The sequence below is a fragment of the Manis pentadactyla genome, chromosome 1 (assembly GCF_030020395.1).
Source record: "Manis pentadactyla isolate mManPen7 chromosome 1, mManPen7.hap1, whole genome shotgun sequence".
NCBI classification, from domain to species: Eukaryota; Metazoa; Chordata; class Mammalia; order Pholidota; family Manidae; genus Manis; species Manis pentadactyla.
The window spans coordinates 44272145-44295334 of NC_080019.1; the positions used below are offsets into that span (position 1 = coordinate 44272145).

General features: G+C 41.6%; 1 protein-coding gene across 4 annotated transcripts in view; it reads left to right on the forward strand.

The window, feature by feature from the left end:
* ANO10 (anoctamin 10) overlaps window positions 1–23190 on the forward strand; it is a 272762-nt gene that overhangs the window by 120752 nt on the left and 128820 nt on the right. For 3 of the 4 annotated variants that reach the window (XM_057497322.1, XM_057497324.1, XM_057497327.1), the window contains exon 12: window positions 9398–9634. The exons of the other annotated variant lie outside the window; for it this stretch is intronic. In XM_057497322.1, coding sequence (XP_057353305.1) covers window positions 9398–9619 — 222 coding nt within the window. In that variant the 3' untranslated portion in view covers window positions 9620–9634. Of the gene's footprint in view, window positions 1–9397; window positions 9635–23190 lie in introns of those variants that run through there. 4 annotated transcript variants of the gene reach the window in all.

The following is a 23190-nucleotide window of genomic DNA, read 5'->3' on the forward strand; positions in this document are numbered from 1 at the left end:
ACTACTAATCCCCTCTACTGCTAGCATTGTGGTCCAGTCACACTGTGACTTTGGACAGATTACTGAACCTCTTTGGACCTCTGTTCCTGATCTGAAAAATAACACATGATAATAGTACCTTCCCTCATAACATTGTTACGAAGAGAAAATAAGTCAATATGTTTACAGTGCTCAGAACAGTGGCTGGTACACAGTAAGCATTATATGGATGTTTATTAAATGAGAAACAGCAGATCTGGGATTCTCTCCTGTATTTAGCTGCCTCCTGAGATGCTGATCTTCCATCTTAACCTCTGCTTTTCCATGTGCCTATAGCCATGGTCAGTACAGGAAATACAAAATGATGACAGGGTGGACTCCTTCCCAGGAGACACTTGCCGGTAGGTTGTGTGACAGAACCTAGATGCACGAAGTCAGCAGTGAGTGTGGTGAAATCAGGCACTGACAGGTGAGAGATCGTGGCTGCAGCCCGCCTCTTCTGGGACTTGTGCTGGTAAATGTGTCTGGAGCCAGCACTGGAGGGCAGGTGTTCTCCCTGCAGGGGCTCTGATGTTCTCCATGCCTCCACCCCCACAGGTTAGGGCCCCGGCCATCCTGTAGGGAAAGTACAGTTGGTACTTGTGACCCCTGATTTTATGTGACAAGACTGTGATTCTTTACAGTTTAGCCCTTGTACCGTAGACCTCATTGTTATGGGCCTGCACTGCCCAGGAAAACACCCTGGAGGGAGGGTCCCCTGGAGACTGTGAGGAGCCAGTGCCCCAATGCCCACAGGCACAGATTTAACCCCACAGTGAAGAGCCCCCACTTTGAGAGTGGTTTCTAAGTTGAAGAAGGCATTTTCTCCTTCCAGGGAAGCCTGCAGGTCATGTTCTTGTCAGACTGCAGACACAAAACACTCAACTTCTCAGGTACCAGGGCTAGTTCAGGCTGCACATCCTAAAACTAAAAGTGGGGTGCTCAGATGGAGCCCAGAAATGAAGGGCAGTGACACTAACAGATAGACGCAAAAACCAAGCAAATGTCCTCTGCCTAACTCTGTGCATCCACAATCATGATTTACATGTGAAGAAAGTTGCTTAAGTTTATTTTATAAATTATCTTCAGGCAGAAACAGGGATTGGATATTAGGCAGACATTAATTTAATATGGAAGAGTTTGTGCAGACCCCACTCTCAGACTAACTAGAACTGGAAATGTCAGCCTAGAGCCAGGACCTTGTTAAAACAGTTTTCTGAGATTTCGCAGATACTGTCAAATCATAGTAAATTGACATATGGACTATATTTTGTGCATTAAAAAAAAATCTTATTTGCGTTACTAGAGCAGCAGTAAAAAAGCAAAACAACCATAATGTATAAATAAATAATGTTGGAAATATAATAATACTCACTTTATTTTAGGCATATTGCATTCCATTATTTTATTGCCATTAGTTCTTTTTGCATTAACTGTCTTTGTATCACTTACAGCTAAAGTCTTTAAAATTAAGTCATTAAAATAATCATGACATTTTGAATGTTGCTTATAAAAATTCATTGATTGGTACATGAATCAAAATAAACTGTTCTTGCTAAATAACAATTTTAATTACCATGAAATGGGATAAGTATTAGAAAGTTAATTTTTGTCACCTTAAGAACAGTATGATATACTAAAACTAAGTAAGATTGTGTCCTACTTCTTAAAAAGACAGTATTTTTTCCATCTTAGCTGGAGATAGGAATAGCATACAGAATGTAAACTGTGGCTGACTTAGATTACTGGGGAGTTTTTATATAAGTGGTGGGTTTAATTAACCACCTATTGAACCAGATACATTTTCCAACTCTACAGGCTTGCTCTCTTGCACACAGTGACATATTTATTTAGGACCCAGGGACTCTGGAGAAGGTGCCTAACCAGACGTGGCAAGGTAATGACTTCAATTTTTTTCATTGAAGCTTGTATTGAGATCATTGTAGGTTCCCACGAGATCATTGTAGGTTCCCGTGCAGTTGTAAGAAATAATACAGAGATCCTGTGTACCCTTTGCCCAGTTTCTTCCAATGGTAATAACATTTTGTAGAACTGTAGAACCATGTCACCAATCAGGATTTTGACATTGATACAATCCAGTGATCTTGTTCAGATTTCTCCAGTTTTACTTGTACATGTGTGTTTGTGTGTTGCTTACAATTTCATCACATGACTAACTTTGTGTTCTCACCATCACGGTTAAGATATGGAACAGGTCATTGGCTACAAGGAGCCGGCTCCTCCTTTTATAACCACACCTACCTCTTCCCCCTCCACTCCCACCTTCTCCGTGTCTTACTCTTCGCAATCACCAATCTGTTCTCTATTTACAAAATTTTGTCTTTTAAAAACTGTTATATAAATTAAATCATGCAGTATAAATTATTTTAAGAATGGCTTTTTTCACTCAGCACAGTGCCCTGGGGATTCATCCAAGTTATTGTGTATATCAGTAACTTGTTCCTTCTTATTGTTAGTGTTACATTCCATATATGGTATATACGGACCACAGTTTATTTAACCATTTACCTATTGAAGGACATCTGGGTTGATTCCAGTTTGGGGTTATGGTAAATAAAGCTACTATGGACATTTTTGTGCAGGTTTTGTGTGAACATAAGTTTCATTTCTCTAGATAAATGCCCAAGAGTAAAATTGCTTGGCTGTGTGGTAGTTGCATGTTTAGTTTTATAAGAAATGGCCAAAATGTTTTTCAGAGTGCTTATACCATTTTACGTGCTCACCAGCAATGTGCAGGTGACCAGTTTCTCCGCATTCTTGTTGGAATGGTCTCTTCACTAATCTCTATTTTAGCCATGCTTGTGAGTGTGTGCTGATACCTCATTGTCATTTTAATTTGCATTTTTCTCATGACTGATGGTGTTGAGCATCTTTTCAAGTGCTTATTTCTCATCTGTATATCCTCCAGTGAAATGTCTGTTCTTGTCTTTCCCCATTTTCTAACTGCGTTTCTCTTTCAAACAGTTGAGTTTTTAGAGTTCTTTAGGTATCCTATATTGTAGTCTTCTGTTGCATATGTGGTTTGCAGATATTTTCTCCCAGTCTCTAGCTTTACCTAAGTTTTCACAGACTAAAATTTTTTTTTTTTTGACGAGGTCCTCTTCATGACTCTAATATCTGGTCTTTTTTGAAAACCAGGGAAAAGTACTTTCAATAGAATTAAGGCATTTTTCTCCTTTAATTGTGTTCTTTCTTTTTAATTTTCTCCCTCACCCCCCACTTTTGCTCTCTCTTTAGCATCATAAACTTTTTCTTGCATGTGAAAAATATTGTAAATCATTCAAACTATAATTTATCTCCAGTATCCTTAAATAAGTACCTTTACATTTTCCTCCTACCCTTTACTGGCATCTAGCACATTTCTTCTTCATTTGATCATGTTATTTGTAAGCATTTGTTGGTGATTGTTTATTTTTGTCAGTATTCATATGCTAATTGTAGAATCTTCCCTTTCTTTTTAAACCAGACCCATGTACTGGTGGCATTTCATTTTTAGCATAGATAATGGTGACAGATGGCCCCCTAGAGACAGACCTCCCATAGAGGAGATCCTGAGTTTGTCTGTCCATTCTCTGCAGATGAAGAGGCTGATCTACCCATTCGGATTTGCAGAGGTGCATTTCCCGAGTGTCCCCAGTCACTGGGGACTGTGACTTTTCTGCACTCTGGTCACCACCAGAGCTTTGCAATGTTTTCTTTCCCCAGAGGGCGTGACTTTGGTGTGAGGCTGTCCAGGCAGTGCTGGCAGGCTGAGTGCCAGTTGTCTAGGGGCTAAGCATAGCAGGGGCCGTGGGAAGCCCTCTATGTTCAAGAAGAGCAAACTGGCATGTATGGCAGCATTGGAGCAAGCAGGGAAAGAGTAGGAGATGAGGCCAGAAATACAGTGGAGGGAGTGAGAAGGCAGATCACGTTGGGCTTTTCAGGTCATGGCGAGACTGGCTTAACTCGAGGTGACATGGGAGCTGCGAGAGGCTCTGTCAGAGGGTGCGCCGTTTGGACTCACATGCTGGCGGGGTCACTCCGGCTGCTGTGGTGACAGCAAGATTGTAAGAGAGAATGACAGACACCAGCCAAGAGGCCACTGCAGTGATCCAGGACAGAGACAGTGGTATCCTCGGCCAGAGTAGTAAGTGTGGAAGAAGCAGAAGTGGTTGGGTTCTAAGTCTATCTTCAAAGGAAAACAGGAAGGATTTGATAATAGGTTGCAGGTGGGATGTAACAAAAGCTAGGCATTCAAGGATGACCCCCAGGTTTGGCCTGAGCAACTTAGAGAATAGAATTGTCATTTTTGAGATAAGAACATCACAAATGAATTGTGGCAAATAAGGTCTAGATAATACTGTAAGAGCACTGTATTTTTTTAAATAGTTGAGGATTAACAAGTATACACTAAAGTGTACTCAAGTGCACCTGTTTTAAATTGTAGTTTTGCAGTTAACACTGTATCGTCAATGTATTTTATTCATCATAACATTTTTTGGAGGGAATGTTTGGCCTTTTTTGTTTCTTTAGTTGTATGCATTTTAAATTCTTGACTTTTTTAGCTCTTCTGACAAACCAGGTACATCTGTTTCTGCTACAAATTGAAACAAAATACATTCGTTTTGCAAGTGTCTTCATCCTTACTATGCACTCTGGTAATATCCTGGCCCCATGTGGGGAATAAAAAGCATAACCTTCATCCTAAGGGACCATAGTATTTTTTTAAGCATGAATAAAAGATATAAAAACTGCCGAAAAATAACCAGTGTGAAACACACTCCATTGGCTGATGGTTTTAGTTTCTTGTGCATGTGTATGTCACCTGCTCTGGAATATGTGTCACAAAATGACTGTGTTTTGGTTTTGTGATCTGAAAAGTGACTTACTGAGAACCCACGTGGAGAAAACACAACACCTCATTCCTAAAGAGAATGCCCATTGAGTTCTTGAAGCACACCTCAAGAAAGGCCTTTGATGTGACATAATTTGGGGTTTTACTAATACCTGAGCAAACCCCTAGAGATGACATCTTGTGATAAACACCTGCTGTCCAGTGAGTTCACTACTGAAATAATGTTGAGGGAATCCAGTCTGTAGGCAAACCTCACACTAAGCAGGAATAATGCCCTGATAATTAAAACAATTTTAATTTTCATCTGGTTTTCCCATAGAAAAAGTAACATGAGAAAATTTTATTCTGACAAGGGTTCTAATCTTCAACATTTTGTAGAAACTACTGGACACATCGATTTTAGCTATATTTATTTTCAACTATAAATGACATACTATTCAGTATCAAGCTTACACAGTTCTAAGAAACCCAGTTCCAGTCACAGAATTATTTTTTGCAGACACCATCTCATACTGTACCAGAATGCTGCTTCTATCTTTTTTTTGTGTCTTCTATCTTAGTTTTACTAAAGCAAATAAAGAAACTGTCATTGTACTTGGAGAATTCAGGAGAACTTCATTCAAATTTTTACCACCATCTTTGAAAGAGATTTTATACTAGTTGGTAATTTTGAGAAAGACTAATTTTCTAAAACAATGTTTTCTTCTAGGAAAAGTGAACTAAAACTAATTTTTAAAAGACAGTTCCTCCCTTAGCAGTGGGAGAAAATTGCTCACCATCACAGCCACAGCTGTAATCAGTTAGGTGCCAATTACATTTCCTGTCTGTTTCATAATTGTTATTTACATTTCTTAGTGGAGGTTTTTCATGCTTTTCTTCACTTCCTCTGCTTTGGACTTTTTTGTTTGTATTGATTTTTTCACCAGTAGATCTCCCAACACTTTATTGCATTGTTGTATAACAAGACTCACATCTTCAGTGTAAATGGCAAGCTTGCTCACTGTAAAAAAACCCTTCTTTCTCAGCTGCTAGATCTCACTAGAGTGCAGTGTTTAATAGGAAGCATGACTGTGCAGTTTTGAGACATTACTGACAGCACTGAAAAATTAAAAACATATCATAACTGTCACAGCAGCCACAGTAGCTTGCAGACTTAGGCCAGGATTGACCTAAAGTCTGTTTGAATTTCTTTTACATTTCTTTAAAGATGATTTCATAGGCAAATGAGAAAATTAGTTTAATGTTGTGGTTTTATCTCCCTTTCCCTTGCCTAACACTCTTCCTTTTTTCCATTCTCCTCCCATCATGTGGCTTAGCTCTCTCTGTCCTCATCTCTTCAGTCATTGTTGCTTCAGTTTCTTCCTGATTTTGAAGGGAGCACATAAACTTGCTTTCTGACCAGGAAGCCATCATATTTGATCACTAGGCCTACTCCCCTCTCCTCATCTACTGGGATGAATAATTGTAGTGAACTATTTGTAAAATTTGGATTTCCTAAGAGGAAAAGGACTAGGTGATACAAAACTAAAAATCAAAATAAATGATGAAAAGTAAGTAGAAACTGCCTTTAAATATCTTTAAAGGTGTTTTAGACCACTAGAGGGAGCCCACATTGTTCTGATTTCTGAATCCTGTGATGTGTAACAGCTGGATTTTATTGGCTCTAGGAAAGGATACCTTCAACCAATGATTAATACATGCATATTTTTAATGATCTCCAACAGTTTGCTTTTAAGGAGAAAATCGGAGATCACCAGATCCAGACCACTGTCCACACCAGCGCAGGACACCACGTGGGCGAAGCAGTTTTCCAGGACCTTGCAGTGACTAACTCTTTGGTGGGATCCCTGGCTCTCCTCCTTCCCTGCCCCATAACGTGCCCTGTCATCTGCGCTCTTCCTTCCACCAGCTCCCCGGGCAGATCTAGTTCCATTTTGCAGAATATCAGTCATACGTAGACATTGTTCTGGGGTCTGCACAAATTGGAAGGTGAATAATACAACTGTCTTCCTCATCAGGGGAGGCATCTTAGGCTTGGATGCACCCAGGTAGTGTGTTCTGGCCGCTTTCTGTCTTCCCTTCCTTTCCTGGCCTCTGTCTCTCACCTGAGGGGCTGGCTCTGTTCCAGTGGTTTCTCACATCACCTTTGTTCCTCCGGATCAGTCCTCAGTGCTTGATCTTGCAGTACTGAATGCTTAAAAAAAACGAGCAGAGAATTTTATGTTACTAAATTATTTTAAAGTAATTACCAGAGTGTTAATGACTTTATCCACAGCTGAGGATTTATTCTGATTGGGGCAAAACATGAGTCATTCCATATAAATACAGAAATTATGCAACAAAATTAGAAATGAAGCATTAATATTAATATACATACCAGGAATTTCACTTTAGGGCTCTTTCATGATTAGCTCGATTCATATTGTTTTTTTCTTTGAATATATCATAAAAATTCTATTTGGGGTGAACTGTACAGTTCTACCAATACACTTGTTGTGAGGAGCAGCCACACCCATAAACAACAAGCCCATGAAGGGTCTGCAGGGGAGTGGGGGGCTGCTTCCCAGCAAATCTATAGAGAAGTGGTTTCTTCCCTAGCTTGCTGAAGAAACACCTGCCTGAAAGAGGCCTTTCCTCCTTTTCGTGGACTGAGGTTTTCTGTGATCAGGAAAACAACAGGGCTAATTTTGTCTTGATTGCTTGGTGTCTTATTTACATTTAAATGTTTAATTTCTCTTGGAAATTACTTTTGTTTTTGAGGTAGGAGTTTAACTTTGCATAAATGACCATTTATTAAGTGAACCATCTTTTGCAGTAACCTAAAATACAACTTTGTCACACTTATTTTGTGATTCTTTATTGTCTGTTTCACTGATCTTTCTTTCTCCTTGTTTTCATATAGTTGTTATGGTAAATTTTAGTATTTGATAGGGCAAATTTTCCGCTAAAGATTTCCATCCTACATTTTTTCCCCTAAAAATTTGCTGCTACTTCTTACATTTGTTTTTCCATATGGACTTTAAAATTATTTAGTACAATTTCAATAAGATTCACTGAAATTGATTAAAATTCTATTAAATCTGTATGTAAATTTTGGAAAGATTAACACTGTGATGTTTGCTCGTCTAAGAACAGTAGTCAGGGTCTCTGTTTTATCAATGTCTTGTATGTCCTTCAATAAAATGTTATGGTTTTCTTCATGTAAGCTCTTTATCTTTTTTGTTTTTCTTCTTGGTAATTCATTGCTTTTATTAACAGTATTTTTCTAATCAATTTCTGTTTCTAACTAATGTAAAGGAAAGCTTTTAAAAAAAGTATATCCAACACCTACTAAGCTTTCTTGTTAGTTATAACTGATTGTTGTTTCTTAGGTTTATACTTACAGGTACAATACCAATGTCCTTTCTCTGCCAATACCTACACCATTAACTAGGACCTCCAAAAAATATTGAATAGTAAACATCCCTGTTTTAGTCTTAACTTCAATGGTAAAAGCCTTAGCATTTCACCACTTAACAAGTTGTTTGTTGTAGGTTTGTAGTAAATGTCTTTGATCTTATTTGTTTTTTAGATAGTTGTTTTGTTTGCTTGCTTGTGTTAATTAGGAATGACTGCCAAGTGGTTTTTTAGCCTCTGTGCTTTACTGATACAGTATTTTGTCACTTTAAAAAAATGTAAATATAAATTATGTTGACAGCTTCCTTAATGGTGAGCCATCTCAGCATTCCTGTAGTAAATCATGCTTGGTCATGTTATATTATTCCTGCTGGGTTTTATTTTCCACTATGGTATTTAGAAATTTTACATCTATATTTATAAGTGAAATCAGTCTCAGTTTTTATTTATCAGGTTTTGGCATTTAATCTATTCCAGCTTCTTAGAATGAATTGGGGGATGTACATATATATATAATGGAGTATTACTGAGCCATAAACACAGAATGTAATCTTGCCATTTGCACCCTAGGTGGGGGGCATCAGTATTCACTAGGGACCCAAAGAGAGATGTGGGAGCTGTGTGCAGCACCAGGTTTCTCATTCCTACAGTGAACACCTCCTCATCAAGGCCCTGGGCGTCCATATCATAGATGATGTTTATCATAACCAATTCCCGCAGTACCTGTTGGAGCTCTGCATACATTTTCCAACTACTGGGAAAATATGGTAAATCACCCTGATTAGACCAAACTATCCCAATGGTAGCTGTCAGCCATTCCAGGAGTACCTGATTCCCTGAGGCATGACAGGCATTTTCCAACCACTGCTAGAGGGAAGGGTGAGTCATTGGGGAAGCCATTCTACATCTCAGTACCCGACATAACAGTGTCTTACACCCCTATATCCCAGAGACATAAAAGCCATGTAGGCAGAGTTTCCGATGGCCTTTGCCTATACCGGACGCTCATGTCCACCAGCTCATCCTGGGTATAGGGGCAGAGCGAGGAGTGCCCCCCAACCTGGGGAGGGGGCTGCTCCTCCTGCTGAGGAGCCCGCGGTTGTTTCATTTTTATTTTCTTAATTACAGCTGGGCAGACCTTTAAAACAGGAGATGGAACCTCCAGCAGTGGCCTGGGTAGCAGATCCGCCAACAGCTGCATCGCCTCCTCTTCTCCCTCGGGCTCCTCCACCAATAGCTCCAACTCCACCATTTCCAGGGCTGAAGACACTGCTCTTTCCTCCCCCTCCCCCCCAGCCTCCTGCAACGTGGCTTCTCCTGCCGCCTCCCCCATCGCCTCTGCGCTGCTAAGGAATCTTCTAGGAGCGTGACCTGCCTTTTCAGTAACTGCCTCTCTTCTTTAACAGCATCCCATGAGTTATTGCCCAGCTCCTCCAAGCGATGCTGAAGTGTGTCTCTCTCCTGCCTAAGTCCCTCAATAATCCTCTCTTTCTCCTGTATAACATTTTCCACTATCTGGATAAAAAGAGACCCTACAATGGCAGCTGCTACACGGCACCCTAAGGTCTCCAAGCAGTCTTCTAACACACGGAGGGCTAATTCTGCGGCTTCCGGTGTTTCCACCCTTCCCCAGTTCTGGGGAAGGCCCCACCCCTCTAGGAGGTACTTTACCCTAGACCAATTCCCCACTGGGGGTTCCCAAGTTGGAAGCCCCACAGCTGGGGGGATAATAACAGATGGAGGAGAGCACCCTCTGCCCCTGCATCCACTGGGGCCTCCCACCATCCACAGGAGCAGCCCTCCCAAAGGTCACACCCATTATGACAGATTTCAGGTTCAGAGGCACCCTGCGGACTGCACCAGGTGTAAGTCCCGAGAGAGGAAATCCTGGGGCAAAATACCTCTAAAAACCAAAATCAGTCAAAAGGAGAATTAAAGTTGAAAACCCATTTACTGCTTACAAACTGCAGTCCAGGGCCATCTTTCTCCTCTGCTCCTGAAGAAGCAAGCAAGCAAGCCAGGCCCCTTAACCTCTCAGGTTCAGGCACACACTCAGTTGTGCCAGAGTCCAGCTCCTGTGGGGGGTGTGAAGCCCAAAAGGATGAGACGGAGTTGGCGCACGGAGAGACAGGACACAGAGTCAGATGGAGGTGGTCTCTCGACAAAGTGCCAATGACAGCTTTATTAATACCATTTTGCACAAGGATATGATTATTTTTTATTATTCTGATGATTAATTAGTATAGGCAGTTGATTAAGTATAGGCAAGCTTTTTTCTTTCTTCTTCTTTCTAATCTATTCATGGTTGGTCAAGTGTTAGACAGGTGATTGTTTTTCTGTTCCTTGACCGAAACTTTTCCTATCAACATGGACTCTATTGTGTTTTACGTTTCTATGCAATGCAGTTTCTTAGTAGTGCATGTGACCGTAGGAGCGTGCAGTGTGTAGCAGCTACTATGGAGTCTATCAGCTCAGGGTGAAATACAGGTCACCTAGTGCCACAGTTAGCTAGGATTCTTTCCCACAAAAATATTCTTAGCAACTTTAATAAATTTATAATCAATCTAAAATCATAAACTCATATTTTCACCTTATACCCCTTTATAGGGCACAGTAGGCAGCAAATTAAATTTCCCCTTCTTATCTACATTTCTCTTTCTTCTGGGTGGATACCAAAATCTCCCTGACATATGCTACACAGGTCTCCATGACTCCACTACTGCAGGGACTAAACAAGTTCTTACATGGTGAACAATGCAAGGGCATTCATATCATAGAAACTGTTTCTGTTTTAACTACAAACCTTAAACTATAAACAGTCAACTCAAATATGATGTGTGATTATTCATTTGATTTCTATACTTTATATATGAATCTCACATTTTCTCCTTTACGTTTCTAATAAAATGCTGAAGTAGTAGGTAGATGCAAGATATAGATAGAAAGCGTGATTTAGTGCTGTAAGAAGGCAAGTGTAGATGATCAGGTCTGTGCCTATAGACTAGGTATTAATCCAAGCTGAACAGGGGCAACAAAACATCCACGGGTGTAGACAATTTCTCTCAAAACTGGGGGGATGAGGTTCTAAGCCTCACCTCTGTTGACCCCCATTTTCTCACCTGATGGCCCCCCTGTGACTGTGCCTGTCTTAGGTTGTTCCTCCCTTGAGGAATCTTACCCATCTCTGGCTAACCAGCCATCTTACAGGGCCATACAGGGAGATGTAAAGCTGGTAAGTGAGAGAGAAGTAATATTCTTTGAAAAGGTTAGTTTTTCACTTCTTTGCAGGTTTATGCTCCATGGCTTCTATGCCCAGCACTTGTCTTGAGGTATCTTTACTTCCTGGAAAATTATAGTATTTGGTAATCTCACATATAAGGCACAAAGTTTAGTAAATGGCTGTAATTAGGACAGAAGAAAAAAAAACACTATATAAGTAGCAGAGGGAGGAAAACATGAGATGATTAATTAAGTGTCAGACAGGGTTATTCCATTCCACATTCTCTCATAACTCTATTTCTATAAAACTTTCCATCACTAGTTTCACTAGCATTGTAATAATAAAAAAGTGGGGTAATCTCAGTGGAAATGGGGTGGTCAATGTTTGACTAACTAAGTAGGTTTCGGTACTTTATGCCAAGATCGCCATTGGGCCCCTGTGTGTTCCATTCTTCAGGAGCACTGTCCTGAAAAGCTCCTGGGAAACTTATGTTCTCATCCTTTCCACACTGCTCAGCAAAGGTTAGTTAACCCTTAGCAAAAAATGCAGGTAAAAGCAAAACCAATAGTATAATAGAAAAAGCAAAATCAAGGTGGGTAATAGGGGGAGCTAGCTGCAAAAGCCCCTGCTTTGTGGGGGTCTTCTTCCAGCTTGAGCTTCGCTACACAGCTTGAGTAGCATGGCTCCTGGCACAGTTGCCCAGGTATTTACCCACTGACATGGAGATAAAGTTCTCTCCACTCCTGAGGATATGCAAATGCACTAAAGCCTGGAGAGACACTCTGGAAATGTTAGTTTTACCCCAATTAGCTGTGGAAGAACCGTCTCCTACTGACCCTGCCCAGGGTGAAAGTGATCTGCTTCCAGTCCAGAGGCCTCTTCCTCAGTGATTTTGCAACCACATTCTTTTTTTTTTTTTTTTTTTAAATAATTATTTTTTATTGAAGGGTAGTTGATGCACAGTATTACATTACATTAGTTTCAAGTGTACAACACAGTGGTAAAACATTTATATACATAATTCTAGGTTCCAGCTATCACCCTACCAAGCTGTTACAATATCTTGACTATATTCCTTATGCTATACATTACATCCCGGTTACTTATTTATTTTACCATTGGAAGTCTGTCTTTTTTTTTTTTTTTTTTTTTTTGTGAGGGCATCTCTCATATTTATTGATCAAATGGTTGTTAACGACAATAAAATTCTGTATAGGGGAGTCAATGCTCAATGCACAATCATTAATCCACCCCAAGCCTAATTTTCGTCAGTCTCCAATCTTCTGAGGCATAACAAACAAGTTCTTACATGTAGAACAAATTCTTACATAATGAATAAGTTACATAGTGAACAGTACAAGGGCAGTCATCACAGAAACTTTCGGTTTTGCTCATGCATTATGAACTATAAACAGTCAGTTCAAATATGAATACTCATTTGGTTTTTATACTTGATTTATATGTGGATACCACATTTCTCTATTATTATTATTTTTAATAAAATGCTGAAGTGGTAGGTAGATACGAGATAAAGGTAGAAAACATAGTTTAGTGTTGTAAGAGAGCAAATGTAGATGATCAGGTGTGTGCCTGTAGACTATGTGTTAATCCAAGCTAGACAAGGGCAATAAAACATCCACGTATGCAGAAGATTTCTCTCAGAACGGGGGGGTGGGGTTCTAAGCCTCACCTCTGTTGATCCCCAATTTCTCACCTGATGGCCCCCCTGCGACTGTGCCTGTCTTAGGTTGTTCCTCCCTTGAGGAATCTTACCCGTCTCTGGCTAACCAGTCATCTTCCGGGGCCATACAGGGAAATGTGAAGTTGGTAAGTGAGAGGGAAGCCTTATTGTTTGAAAAGGTTAGCTTTTTACTTCTTTGCATATTTATGCCCTGTGGCTTCTATGCCCAGCATTTGTCTTGAGGTATCTTTACCACTTGGAAGAATTATGATACTCGGTAAATTTGATATGAGGCACGAATTCTATTTAAGGGTTGTAATTAGGAAGGAAGAAGAAAAGCTATAGAAGTAGCAGGCGGAAGAAAACATGGGAAGATTGATTATTTCTTTGACATATCTTCTTGTAGAGTAACTTCAGCATGTGTAGGTTTTAAGCTACTACTTAAATTGTGCACACACATTAACATAATAGGAGTATAGTTACATAACCAAAGCATATCTATAATTACCAGCCATCTCCAGTGAAACCAAGAAAACCAGTTAGGCACCTTAGGCATTTGTGAAAGCTTATCTATGATATGGTGGATATTGTCCAACTGAACTTGAACAGTCTGAGAGAAATCAGACAAATTAAAACAACCCATTCCTGGGGACTGTTCACATGCCATATGTTCTTTTAACAGTAAATAGTCTGTAGTTGTAAGACTTTGGAGCGCTACAATTTGCACTTCTCCAAATTCTTGGTTGAGTTCCAACAGTATAGATCCAGTCAAATTTGTTGTTTTACTGTATGCACAGGCCAGCTTAGATATCTCCTTCCTCATTCCCATGGCAAGTCCAGGAACTGGTGGGATGAGTGCATCTACAGCTGTAGCAGTAGCAGTGCGTGGATCTTTGTTGGGGTTTTTTGATGATCATCTTCTGGCATGAGTCTTCCAGAGAGTGCTGATGTTGGAAGTTCTTTTTCATATCGTATCTTAGTTCATTTTCGGGGTAGCCCAATTAGGCTTTGATCCTCTGTATAAACACAAACAGACCCTTTGCCTACACTTTTATATGCCCTTTATACCCTTGTGTAGAACCCGTTGGAGGTTACCACACAGGAACTGCCCTTTTTTTTTTTGCTTTGTTTTTGGTAACCACATTCTTTTATAGTGTTTTAGGGATCTTGCCATTTTTCCTTAGGGTGCCCTTTTTTTTTTTTTTTTTCTTTTCATTTGCACTGTAAAGTGGTATTTTATCAAAGGAGCTACACTTCTCTAAGGAGGTTCCTGAGATTTCTGCGTAATAACCTTTCATGCTGACGCACCCTGGGGCAGCCCTCAACCCGGCCCTACTCCTAAACCATGAGACAGACAGGAATGACTAAAATCAACCACCCCAGCTCTTCATGGTGCTCAGCAGATTCACAGGCCAGTATTCTCCATGACTGATTCCTGGGGGGCGCTGTACTCTTCCGCAGTGGGCGTGACCAATCGGCTAAGTATCGGACTGCACATTTGCAGCTGACCACATTGCTGAGTAGAGGCCTGTGTGAGATAGGGAAACTGATTCCACACTCTTCAGGGTGACCACTGGAGACACAGGGGCAAAAGAGGTGGAGGCGAGTTTTCACTTGTAACACTATGGAGATCCCACAGTCTGGCAGAACAAACTCCTCAATGATTTTAATGTCAGATGCTCAAAACATGCTGTGATTCAATAGACTATAATTACAAGCACATGTTAGAGAAAAATCTTTCTTTTTTTTTTGTGCTTAAGGAGCATTTTGCTACAAAAAAAAAGGTCCTTCTTCCAACTGACTAAATAAAGTGCATATGAAAAGTCTCAATGAGAATAAGAAAAAGGCAGAAAGTCAAGGTAGTGACGCTCACAAAATAAAAGAGCTAGTGTTATGTTCACTTTCTTCATACTGCAGGGTTCACATTCTTTCCCGGATGTCTCCTAAGCCAGTTATATCTTTCCCTTACATTTGTCTTAATTTTTTATTGGTTGGTTTAAAAAACTCAAATCAAACAGGTATAGCCAGGCCCTTACCAATTTCCCCACCCCCACCCCCATGCTCAGCCTGAGCAGCTTCCACCATGTGGCCTTTTGTTAATACCTTACTCTTAAAATGTTTAAACATCCTGGTAGGAATAAATCACATTTAGGTTTTATGCTTTTTCCTAAAATAATGTCTTCCCACCATTTGTGCTCTTCTGTTGCACTAAGCTTTCAGTTTAAAAATCACTGAAAATTTTTCATGTAGACACAAGGAAAATAAAAAGCAAAAAAATAAAATAAAATAATCCAAATTCTGGCAGTTGGGAAGAAGGGTGGAAAAAGCATTATAGAGAACTCCCTTTAAAGTAGTAAAATCATATTTTATTTTTGTTGTTTTAACTGAAGTGTAGTTGATATATATTATTATATTGACTTCAGGCATACACCATAGTGATGCAACAATTAAATGCTCACCACAATAAATGTAGTTGTCATCTGTCAACTTACAAAGATATTGCAGTATTATTAATGCTGTTACTTTCATATCTGTGACTAATTTATATTGTAACTGGAATTACTACTCATACTTTAGCAGATCTGGGGTAGGTTGAAAAAGTAAGGGCACAGAGGGAAGTACGGGCCATGACTGAGAGGAGAGGTGCAAAAGGCCCCGTGAGTACCTCGAGGACCTAGATGTGGTTGATGTGATAAAGGCCGGGGTAGTGAAAGAAAAACTCAATGGGCAGCCCAATAGAATATTGTTAGAACTGTGGCACCAATTAAAGCCGGAGTAGCAGTTCCAGCTGCTGAGGTCCAGGGCACGGGAACCAGAGTCAAGGCCTCATGCCCAGCCTCTGTCCCTGCAGAACTTCCTGGGAGACAGTACTCAGGATTCGCCCGAGACCTCACCCCCACAGGAGGACGATTGGGCATCGTGATTCAACTGCAGGTGGGGGTCAAAGTCCCCACCTTGGGGGACATGGTGGGAACCAGAGGCCACATGTAGAATTAGCAATTCATTGGTCCCCTGTGAATGTACAATGTGAATGTCCTGGCGCTGGTGGACACAGGAGCTGAGTGTTCTCTGATTCCTGGCAACCCTGAGCGTTTGCCTGGCCCCCTGCTGTGATAGATGGCTATGGGGGTAAGATAATTAGAGTGAAGAAAGCCCAAATCCTATTGGGGATAGGGCGTTTGCCCCCAAAGGAGTATACCGGGTACATTTCTCCCATCCTTGAATATATTTTGGGGGTAGATATCCTGCAGGGCCTGTGATTACAGACCACTGCAGGTGAGTTCAGACTGAGGGTACGTGTGGTAAAGGCAGTTCTGAGGGAACATGCTAAGCACCCCACCTGTAGCTCTGCCTGTACCTTGGTGGGTGACAAATAGTAAGCAGTATAAATTTCCTGGGGGGCACAAAGAAATTGGAGAAACTCTATAGGAGATGGAGAGGGTGGGCATCATAAAGCCCACTCATAGTCCTTTTAATTCTCCAGTGTGGCCAGTGAGAAAGCCACATATGGCTTGTGCCATATGACTGTACACCCCCTTTGCATGCTGCTGTCCCCTCCATAGCAGACATTCTGGACACCCTCAGCAATGAACTGGGAGCGTATCATTATGTAGTAGACCTTGCTAATGCTTTCTTCTCTATTGACATGGTGCAGGAAAGCCAGGAACAGTTTCCCTTCACATGGGAAGGCAGCAGTGGACATTCACTGCCCTTCCACAGGGTACCTCCACAGTCCCACCATCTATCATAGACGTGTAGCCCAGCACTTGGCCACATGGAGGAAACCGCAAACAGTGTGGTTGTATCAGTATATTGATATGTTCACATCTGATTCTCTTTCAGATTTAGAAGGGGCAGTTCCTAGACTGTTGCAACCTCTACAGGAGAAAGGATGGGCTGTGAACAGCACCAAGGTTCAGGGACCTGGTTTGTCTGTGAAATTCTTGGGGGTTGTCGGGTCAGATAAAACTAAAGTTATTCCTGAAGCAGTTATAGACAAGGTCCAGGCTTTCCCCACCCCTACCACTGTGGCAGTATTACAAGAGTTTTTGGGTCTTTTGGGCTACTGGAGAGTGTTTATCCCGCACTTGGCACAAATTCTGAAGCCCTTATACCAGTTGGTACAAAAGGGCATCAAGTGGGACTGGGATGAGACATGTGCAGCTGCTTTTACTGCTGCCAAGCGGGCAGTCAAGGCCATATAGGTCTTAAATGTAATGGACTCATCAAGGCCCTGTGAGCTAGATGTTCATGTAACCAAAGATGATTAAGGATGGGGTCTTTGGCAGTGGCTTGAACGGACACATCAACGTATTGGATTCTGGTCACAGCTATGGAACGGAGCAGAGGTCCTGGTCACCTTGATAGAGAAGCAACTGGCTGCTGCTGTGTACCACACCTTGCTGGCTACTGAGCCCATTGGTGGAACAGCTCCAACCAAGGTAATAACCACGTATCCCATCACAGGGTGGGTGCGAGACTGGACCCAAAGGCCATGGAGTGACTTGATACAGACACATTGGCCAAATGGGGCACATATTTACAGCAGTGCAGTGCCCTCTCTACTAGCCCCTTAAGTGGAGAACTCCAAAGGTTACTGAGGCCAGTGACCTATTCCAGTAGAAAGCAGGAAGAACTTGCTTTTCAGCCCTTGTTTGCCAAGACTCCTAATCAGGATGGAAAAACCCCTATACCTGAAGATGCTCCGTACACAAATGGCTCTAGTGGTGGGCAGACCCCAAAGTGGAGGGCTGTGGCTTTCCATCCTAAGACTGAGACAATATGGATGGAGGATGGAGAGGGGAAGGGCTGAGGTGCAGAAAGTATGGCTTGCGATCACCAGGGGTCTTCCCCCATAGTTGTCTGCACTGACAGCTGGGCCATCTATCAGGGCTTGACCCTGTGGCTACCAACATAGTATCATGCCAACTAAATGGTTGGTCACCGGTCCCTTTGGAGACGAGTTGTGGCAAGACCTATGGGCCTCTGGTCAGACTAAGACTGTTACTGTGTATCATGTGACTGGCCATTCGCCTTTAGTGTCCCCAGGGAATGATGAAGCAGACACACTGGCCCAGGTGAGCTGGCTACAAGGAAAGCCTGCCTCTGATGTGGCCCAATGGCTACACCAGTGTTTCTTGCACATGGTGTAAAAGACAATGTGGGCTGTAGCCCGTAGGTGGGGCTTGCCATTGACCTTTGAAGAAGGCAGCAGAGCCTGGAAGGAGTGCCTTGTATGCTCTAAGAGGGACTTATACTGAGTCCCACAGCAACGTGGGACAATAGTAAGAGGGCCAATACCCCTTGTCAGGTGGCAGATAGACTGTATTGGGCCTCTGCCCATATCAGAAGGATATCGGTATGCCATGACTTGTGTGGACATGGCTACTGAACTATTGGTTGCTTTTCCTGCACATTGTGCAGATCAGCAAACCACCAAGAGGGGCCTGGAGCGTCTCTGTGCAGCCTATGGCCCGGCCGCAGGTGATTGAGAGCCATCAAGGCACCCACTTTACTGGACATGTGTTACAAGAATGGGCTCAGCAATTAGGAATAAAGTGCAAATTTCATGTACCATATAATCCTACTGCGGCAGGCATGATAGAGAGGTACAACAGTTTGTTGAAATCCGGCCTGAAGTTGGACACCAATAGTCTGTGGGGTTGGTCAGTTCACCTATGGACGGTGCTGTGGTGTTTGAATGAGAAGCCACGTAAAGGAGCTTTGCGTCCTGTGGATATGCTCACGCACCTTGCTGCCTCTCCTATACAATTGTACGTCCAAACCAAAGGAGCTACTGAAGCCAGGATTTGGCTAGCAGAGCAACATCCTGCTGCCAGCCCTACTGCATTAAGGCCTGGAGACACTGTTGAACGGACCTGGCCCTGGACATTTTGACACATGGACCAGTGATGGCTGGCCCTTCTGGCACCTTGGGGGAAAGGCCTGGAAGCTGGCCTCCTGTGTGTTCCTGGAGTAACAGCTGAATGGCCCCCAAAAGTCATGGTTGTGTACCCAAAATGTCCAGAAGGTAAGAGCATCTTGTGGGGAAGTTTTTTTTATCTTTATGGCCAGTGCATGCACCTCCCGTAGCCCTATATATTGACCCATCTGTAACTCCCACAGGGAGGGGGGTGAACGTCTGGTATACGAGACCAGAACGAGATCCCATTCCTGCCACTGTTTTATCACAAGACCACTCTCTTGCATGTTTCCTACCTGATGGACAAGATTTGCCTATGCTGGTGTCATTAAAACATGTATCTTATCACCCTTGAGGTTATTTTCCCCTACAGTCCTTGTGGCCTGAGTGCGCCCCCTGGCTGCAGCTGCTGCATGATGATTGCTCTGAACCCTCGGCTACTGCCTGCCTGTGGAATGGACGGGCTGTGGACTTAGTCCGCATGGGACTTTGAACCTAGCTGAATCCTCAGGCTTGAGAATTGTCATAAATTCATGCTGTTGCTATTGTTATGTCATTAGTCTGGTTACAATGCTCCAGTTTCTCACCCAGGGACCATTTTGGAAGAAGGGGAACTTGTAGATTCTAAGGCGAGTTTTCTGGAGAGGTGTCCTGTGGGTAAAATTGTAACATTTCCAGAATATCTCGCCTGCCTTTAGTGCATTTGCATATCCTCAGTGGTGGAGAGTTCATCTTCATATCAGTGGGTAATTACTTGGGCAACTGAGGGCGTGTCTGGACCTGAGAGTTTAAAGGGAGGAGCCTGCTTACTTGCTGGCTTCTTCCAGAGCAGAGGAGAAAGACGGTACTGGACTGCAGTTTCTGAGCAATAAACAGGTTTTAAACTTTATTTCTCCCTTTGACCGATTTTGGTTTTTAGAGGTATTTTGCCCTGGGATTTCCTTTCCCCGGACTTACACGAATGAACAAAAACCAAGAAGAAAATGAAATATTTTCTTAAAGGAGTCATCATCTTGTTTGATTTCTGCTCTGTTGTGCTTGGTGCTGACCACTCACCATTGCCCCAAGTACAGGAAGCTTATAGCATAAAACCATTCATTACTAAGAGAGGATATAATTAAATAATTCTTAAACATGACCAACAATTGGATCTCTTAAGAGAGAAATATAGTAAGCAGTCTCTTTGTCTAACATTGATGTCCTGTTGATTGGATAGCATGCCCATTACCCGTTTCTCCTGGAAACTGGCCTCCCGAACTCGGTGACTGCAAGGTGTGCAGCCTAGCATCCTGGTGGGTGCTGTGCCCCCGCCCCTGCCCTGTCCCCTGCCTGATGGGGAGCATGTGAGCACACTTCCCCTGGTGGCCCCTCCTTGGAGGGTTTGGAATTGCCACCAAGAGGAGCGCACCTTGTTCTGGCTCTGCTCCTGGATGGGGGAGTTCAGAACTTAGGAGCTGTTGTTTGTGGCCATTTGGGCCCATAGTTTAGGAAACAGAGCCCCTCAGGAGGTTGAGGGTGGCTGGAAGTAGGAACTCGGGAAGGAGGAGGCTCTGGGGTCCCGAAGGGTAAGCGTGTTCTCGGAGTGTGTCCTGTGTCGTTCTGAACAGCTGGGCTGCACCACGAACAGTTCCTGCAGCTAGTTACCCACAGAGTAGCTGGTTTCACATTGGGGAGCAGGTGGCATAAATTAGGTGATTGTTCAGGCACTTCCAGCCCTGAGACCCAGTTGTACTCTAAAGGCACAAATTGCATATCAGTCGTTACTTTCTGTACTTTAAAAAGTAGATTTTACAGACTTTTTTGCTTATAGTTGACCACGCATTCAGTTTCCTTTTCTAATCATATTTTAATTTTTGAAAGTAATACACAATTTTGAAAAGGTCAAATATTCCTTTAAAAGTAACAGCAGAGAACAGGGCGCTGCCCTTTTCTAATTTCCTAGATTCAGTGACTCTGTATTAACCCCTTCTCCTGCTAGTTATCTCTACATTCCTAAATATGTTTTTCAGTTTTATTGACTCCCTACTACCCTATGAATATTATTATAGCGGGCATATACTTCTATTCCTCCATCCTACTTATATAGCGTTACATCACAACTTTTGGTTAAATTAATCATTAATGATATTATTATACAAATATTATTTACAGATAAGCATGTAGTGTGAGATGATTACAATTACTTAAACATAATTGAGTTGATAATTGCGTTATTTTTATTTGCTTGGTTTTCTATGTACGTGTTACTGATTCTTTCCTAAGCTCAGTGTGCTTAAATATATCAGATAACCTAGTAAGTGTTTTGTTCTGTTTTCCTTGGAGAGGTGATTCGTGTAATCTGTTGTCCTGTTCCAGTCTGGGTGTATTACTCTAAATATTCTGTACAGTTCTCATCCTCAGTTCCAACTTTTTAAGAATTTATTTTGCTTTGCCCCTTTCTTAATCTCCTTCCTTGCTTTTTCAGGTGCAGGAGGAAATTTTTAAACCTTCCTGTTTTCTCTCCAAATTTGGAAGGCATTGCTTTGTTGCCTCTGGTGTTGCTATTGAGAGACCAATGGCAGTTTGATCCCTGATGTTTTACACATGACCTGTTCATTGTCTCTAAAAGTTTTCAATCTTGTCTTTAACCCTGGTGTTTTCAAATTTCAGAGTAATTCATGCCTTTGTGGGTTGGTTTTTTTCTTTCTTTCCTATCAATGGAGGCTGAAAATTGCAACTCCCGTTCTTCAGTTCTGGAAATGCCTTGAATTATTCCATTGAAAGTTATCTTTTCCCCAATTCCTATCTTCTCAATTTCCAAGCTAATCATCTTTTGTTTTCTCTCCGCACCCCATTTTCTCCCTCCTTTTTTTGTTTCTTTTGCTTTGCTTTGCTTTTGTCTATTTTGAGATTTCCTGAACTACATTTTCTAACTCATCTGTTGAATTTTTTTCTGCTATCATATGTCTAGTATCCAAGAGCTCCAGTTTGTTCTCTGAATGTTCCCACCCCCCTTTAAAAATTGTGATCTGTATTTTGTCTCATGAATGCTTTGTCATCTCTCTGAAGTTTTCTTCTGTTCCCCTAATTTCCCTTTCAGTGTAATGGCATTTCCATCTCTGTGCTCACTGGGGAGGAAGTCATTTGTGTTGCTCTGGGCTGGAGAAGGTGTAGGGCCTGGCTCTGAAGGCTGGGGGAGAATGAAGAGGTCCTAGCCCTGTCTCCTGAGCTTTGCCAGGGGCTCTGTCATTTAAGTGAGATTTGGGAGGACAGGAAAGCAAAAATAAGCTCATCCTTTATTCCAGAAGTCTCCATAGCTCAACATTTTGCTTTTAACCATTTAGTGACTAACTTTTCTCCTAGTTAGGCTGTTCAATAGTTATTATTTAGAAATGCCTGCAGCTGTAAACATTTTATTCTTTTTCTTTGTTTTTTGGTTTTTTAGAGCTTCCTCAGGGCAAATGTGCCAATCACATTTCACTAAAGGACATTACTTCTCTGGTTCCTTTTTATCACTGAGTCCTGGGTATTTAATAATTTTTGCTACATATTAAATTTTAGATTAACCAACTTCCAAATTAATTATTACATCACAGGTTAATATTTATTTATTTTTACCTTTACCTACTTGAAGAAGATAGTGACAACAAAAAAAATGTGAATAGGATAATGAGGTTGAGAAACTTTAAGAGAACATCTGGGATAAAAAGGACAATATGTTCTTACCTGCCCACACAGGATAAGATATTTAATACACTTGGGCCTTAAATCTTGCCCTTATGTTCTCCTGTTAGCTGAAGTAAAAAGGAAAAGGTAATGCATACATCTTTTTTGTTATTTTAAAAAAGAAAGCATAAAAATTCTTCAGAGACAAATTTTTTGAATTAAAGATGACCTTATCTAATTTCTTAAATAGGGAACCTTAATTTACATAATGATCAATGTCCTCAAGGATAGTTTTGGAAAATGTGCACAATATGCTATTCGAATGGTTTAATATAGTTTCTGAAGTGCCTTACCTTCGGAGAAACACTTCCATAGGACACTGGAATTATCACCCAGGCACTAACTAAGTAAGCTTTGCTTTTAGATGCTGTAACTTTAAAATAGAGATAGGA